Source organism: the organism of the source record quoted next (assembly GCF_019968985.1).
Source record: "MAG: Porospora cf. gigantea B chromosome Unknown PgB_NODE_3029_length_2914_cov_946.392, whole genome shotgun sequence".
NCBI lineage: Eukaryota > Apicomplexa > Conoidasida > Eugregarinorida > Porosporidae > Porospora > Porospora cf. gigantea B.
In genome coordinates, this window is record NW_027178905.1 from 1 (window position 1) to 2,914 (window position 2,914).

Consider the following 2,914-nt stretch of genomic DNA (forward strand, 5'->3'; position numbering starts at 1 on the left):
TGGTTCGGCTCGATTTGTGTGCGTGCCCGTCAGGCGTCTCCGTTGGCGCACAAGAGACCGCAGCCTCCGCCTCAAGGTCCCCGCAGTTGCAGTGTCCCCTTGCCTCAGTGCACGTGACTTCTGCTTCGACACCTCCTGTATTTCGTGATCCAGCGGGGTCGCTGTAAGCGAGGGGTACCTCTCTTTCCGACGGAAGGGTTCGAGGACGAAGTCTTCATAGGCAGCATAGGCTGCATCCAGGTCGGTCTCCGAGTCACTGATGATGTTGCCTATGCTTGGTCCCTTCTCCTCATACCAAGTGGTCGCAGCGAGGCGTCTCCTCTTATCGTTGAGAGTTGACGTTGTTGGGAGACTCCGGCGTCCCTCCACGATGGTAAGGCTTAGGGGCCTGTGTCCGTCTTGCTCCTCAAGCATCATGACTGGGAGGGAATGTAGTCCTCTCACTAGAGCCAGATCAATGGTCGAGGACCCGGTCCGAACCCCCGGCTGTACGAAAGTAGGTTTGGACGGCGCGGATATCGTCCAGCAGTCCTTCTGGGCCCTGTTCACTAGCAGTCTCCCTCTGGGTTTACTCAGTGTGCACCAGTCTTGGTGTCTAGCGTTGAAATCTCCGACGAGTACACATCGATTAAACGGTACCATCTTGTCCAGCAGCGCGGAGAGGGCTGACGTAGGCGCTTGCGGCGAGATGTAGGTTCCGCCTATCACCAGGTCCTCAACTTGTACCACTATGAGCTCCATCAGGTACTTCCGTTCGGTTTCCAGTGATGCATATTTAAGCAAGGGACGGTGTTGGAGGCACCTTCTGACCCAACAGACGGTTCCCCCGCGTTTCGGAGGGGCCTCTTGTATCCAGGTCTGATGGAAGCCTCTCGGGGGTAGCACCTCTGACTGCATACATTCGAATAGGAAGACCACGTCGGGGCGTGACTCGCTCATCAGTGCTTCCACGCGTGCCCGGTTCGTGCTTAGGCCTCCTACGTTCCAGTACATTATCTTCAGATCCTCCCGATTTGGCCCCTGTTTGCCAGTGGGCCCGGCCGGTTTAAAGAGCCTCAGGGACGTCAGCGGTGGTTGGATGCAGATCTTCGGGAGTCTCAGCCGGTAGTACCTGGGAGATTTCAGGCGTCTCTTTGACAATGGAGATTCCGGTTCGCTCCGCAACTTCCTTCATCCTCCGAGAGAAGTAGTCAGCGGCCGACACGAATTTGAGTTTCGTGAGGCGGTCCATCTCGCGGCTGCACCTTCGTGCCTCGTAGTAACGGTCCTCTGCAGTTGAATTGGGGGCGAAAAGGGGGTCCCGCAGGAGTCGAACTCGTAGTGGGCCACCAGCCACCGTTTTCTTCCTCCTCAGGAGGTTTGAGAGCTCCTCCTGCTCTCTTTCGGGTACGAGGAGGGCGACCGTGTTCCTGCGGAGCTTCCTCACGTTCTTGAGGTAGGTGTCCCCACAGCCAATCGCTTTAGTGAGGTCCGAGCGAAACCTTCCCAAAGGGTAGTCCTCCATGGAGAACGGCACCTCCATAAAGACCTCGGCCATCCTAGGCCGCCACCTGAATGCTTCCGGCATCGTTTCCGAGGTCAGAGCGCGCAGGCCTCCGCCAGACGCCAAATCTGGAATTGGGGTAGGTCTTGCCTGGGGAGCTGGCAGATTCCCTTGGACCGATAGCTTCTGCAGTGCTGGCGGGGGCTTCATCCTGGGGAGGTGAGCGGTGTTAGGGGAGGACTTCCTCACGACTTCGGCGAATGTTGGCTTTCCTTTTGCGGGCTTCGGGATCTCAGCGGGCTTGGTCTCTCTGACCGTCTGGGCCATTTCGTTTGCCTTATGAGACAGAGCTTGTACATGAGCTATCACCTCTCTGGGTGATTGGCCGTCCTTAGTCTCCGCAGCTAGGAGTTGAGTAAGCCCCTTAAGCACGAGGGCGAGCTGCTCCTGGAGTTCCTTGAAGCCCCGCTCCAGCTGGGTGATACGATCCGGTTGTTGGGGATCGGTTAGGTCTGACACTGGTACTGGAGGTGCTGCCGTTCGATCTGGGGAGTAGTGCGCGAGTGTCCGGCCTTCCGTCCGCGTCTTCTTACGAGGCTGTCTTTCATCCATGCGCTGCCCGGACCTCGGCTTCAGAGGCTCCAACTCGTGGCAGTCCGCAGGGTGAATCATGAGGCGACCAAGATTTGCGGAGCCAAAGTATGATCGCTTCTTATCCTCCACCGCTAGAGCGTAACAGCACGTCATGTAGAAGCCTGAGGGGAAGAGTCCTGACTTTGGCTGGAACAGCTGATTTGCACCAACTCGACTGCCGCAGTGCGGACATCGGATTATGGGCAGGAACTTGAAAAGCTCACCCTTGAGCAGGTCGTGTCTCTGCTTCGCTGTCTTCAGCTGAGAGCATCTATCGTAGAATGTGTCTACGAGTTGTAGATCTTCCGCCGAGAGGCGGGCGAGGATTTCTGAGTTCGTCAGAAAGGGGGGGTCCAGGGCCGTCGTAGGGTCGAAGTGGTAAGCCTCTCGGGCATTAGAAGTGTGTGCGCCGTGTTCGAAGTCGTCGTCGTCGTCGGAAGATAACGCCACGACAGGGCTTTCGGGCGGTACCGATGGCTCGTCAGGCTCGGGGTTGCGGTCCATGTCAGCATTCTCGCTCCGCACGGCGGTTTGCGAAAAATGCGGAATTAACGGTACCCTCGTAGATGAGCCACTCCTAGGCCTGACAACAGCTGTAGGCTTGCACTTCGTGTTGTGGACCATGGGTCGAGTGGGACCAGGGTCTTGACGTCCGGATTTGGTAGATTTCTTAACAGTCATGAGCTGTCTAAATACAGAAACACCTTTTGAATTTTCCGAGCATACACTTTAGCGGGTTCACTTGACTTGCGGATTATCCCACATCGCCGGTATTTCTTACAAATACAGGCCCAGTAA

At 56.8% G+C, this 2,914-nt stretch overlaps 1 protein-coding gene across 2 annotated transcripts; it reads right to left on the minus strand.

Moving 5' to 3' along the window:
- Nucleotides 1-1,045: 1,045 nt before the first annotated feature.
- On the minus strand, nucleotides 1,046-2,797 carry KVP17_003521 (uncharacterized protein; the record flags this gene model as incomplete). 2 transcript variants are annotated; one of them, XM_068520915.1, is made up of 1 exon in its annotated part: nucleotides 1,046-2,797. In XM_068520915.1, the coding sequence occupies one exon, from the start codon at nucleotides 2,795-2,797 to the stop codon at nucleotides 1,046-1,048; it is 1,752 nt and encodes a 583-aa protein (XP_068375661.1). The 2 variants fall into 2 exon arrangements, with proteins under 2 accessions (XP_068375661.1, XP_068375662.1); XM_068520916.1 differs by having other exon boundaries at nucleotides 1,046-2,620.
- Nucleotides 2,798-2,914: the final 117 nt, after the last annotated feature.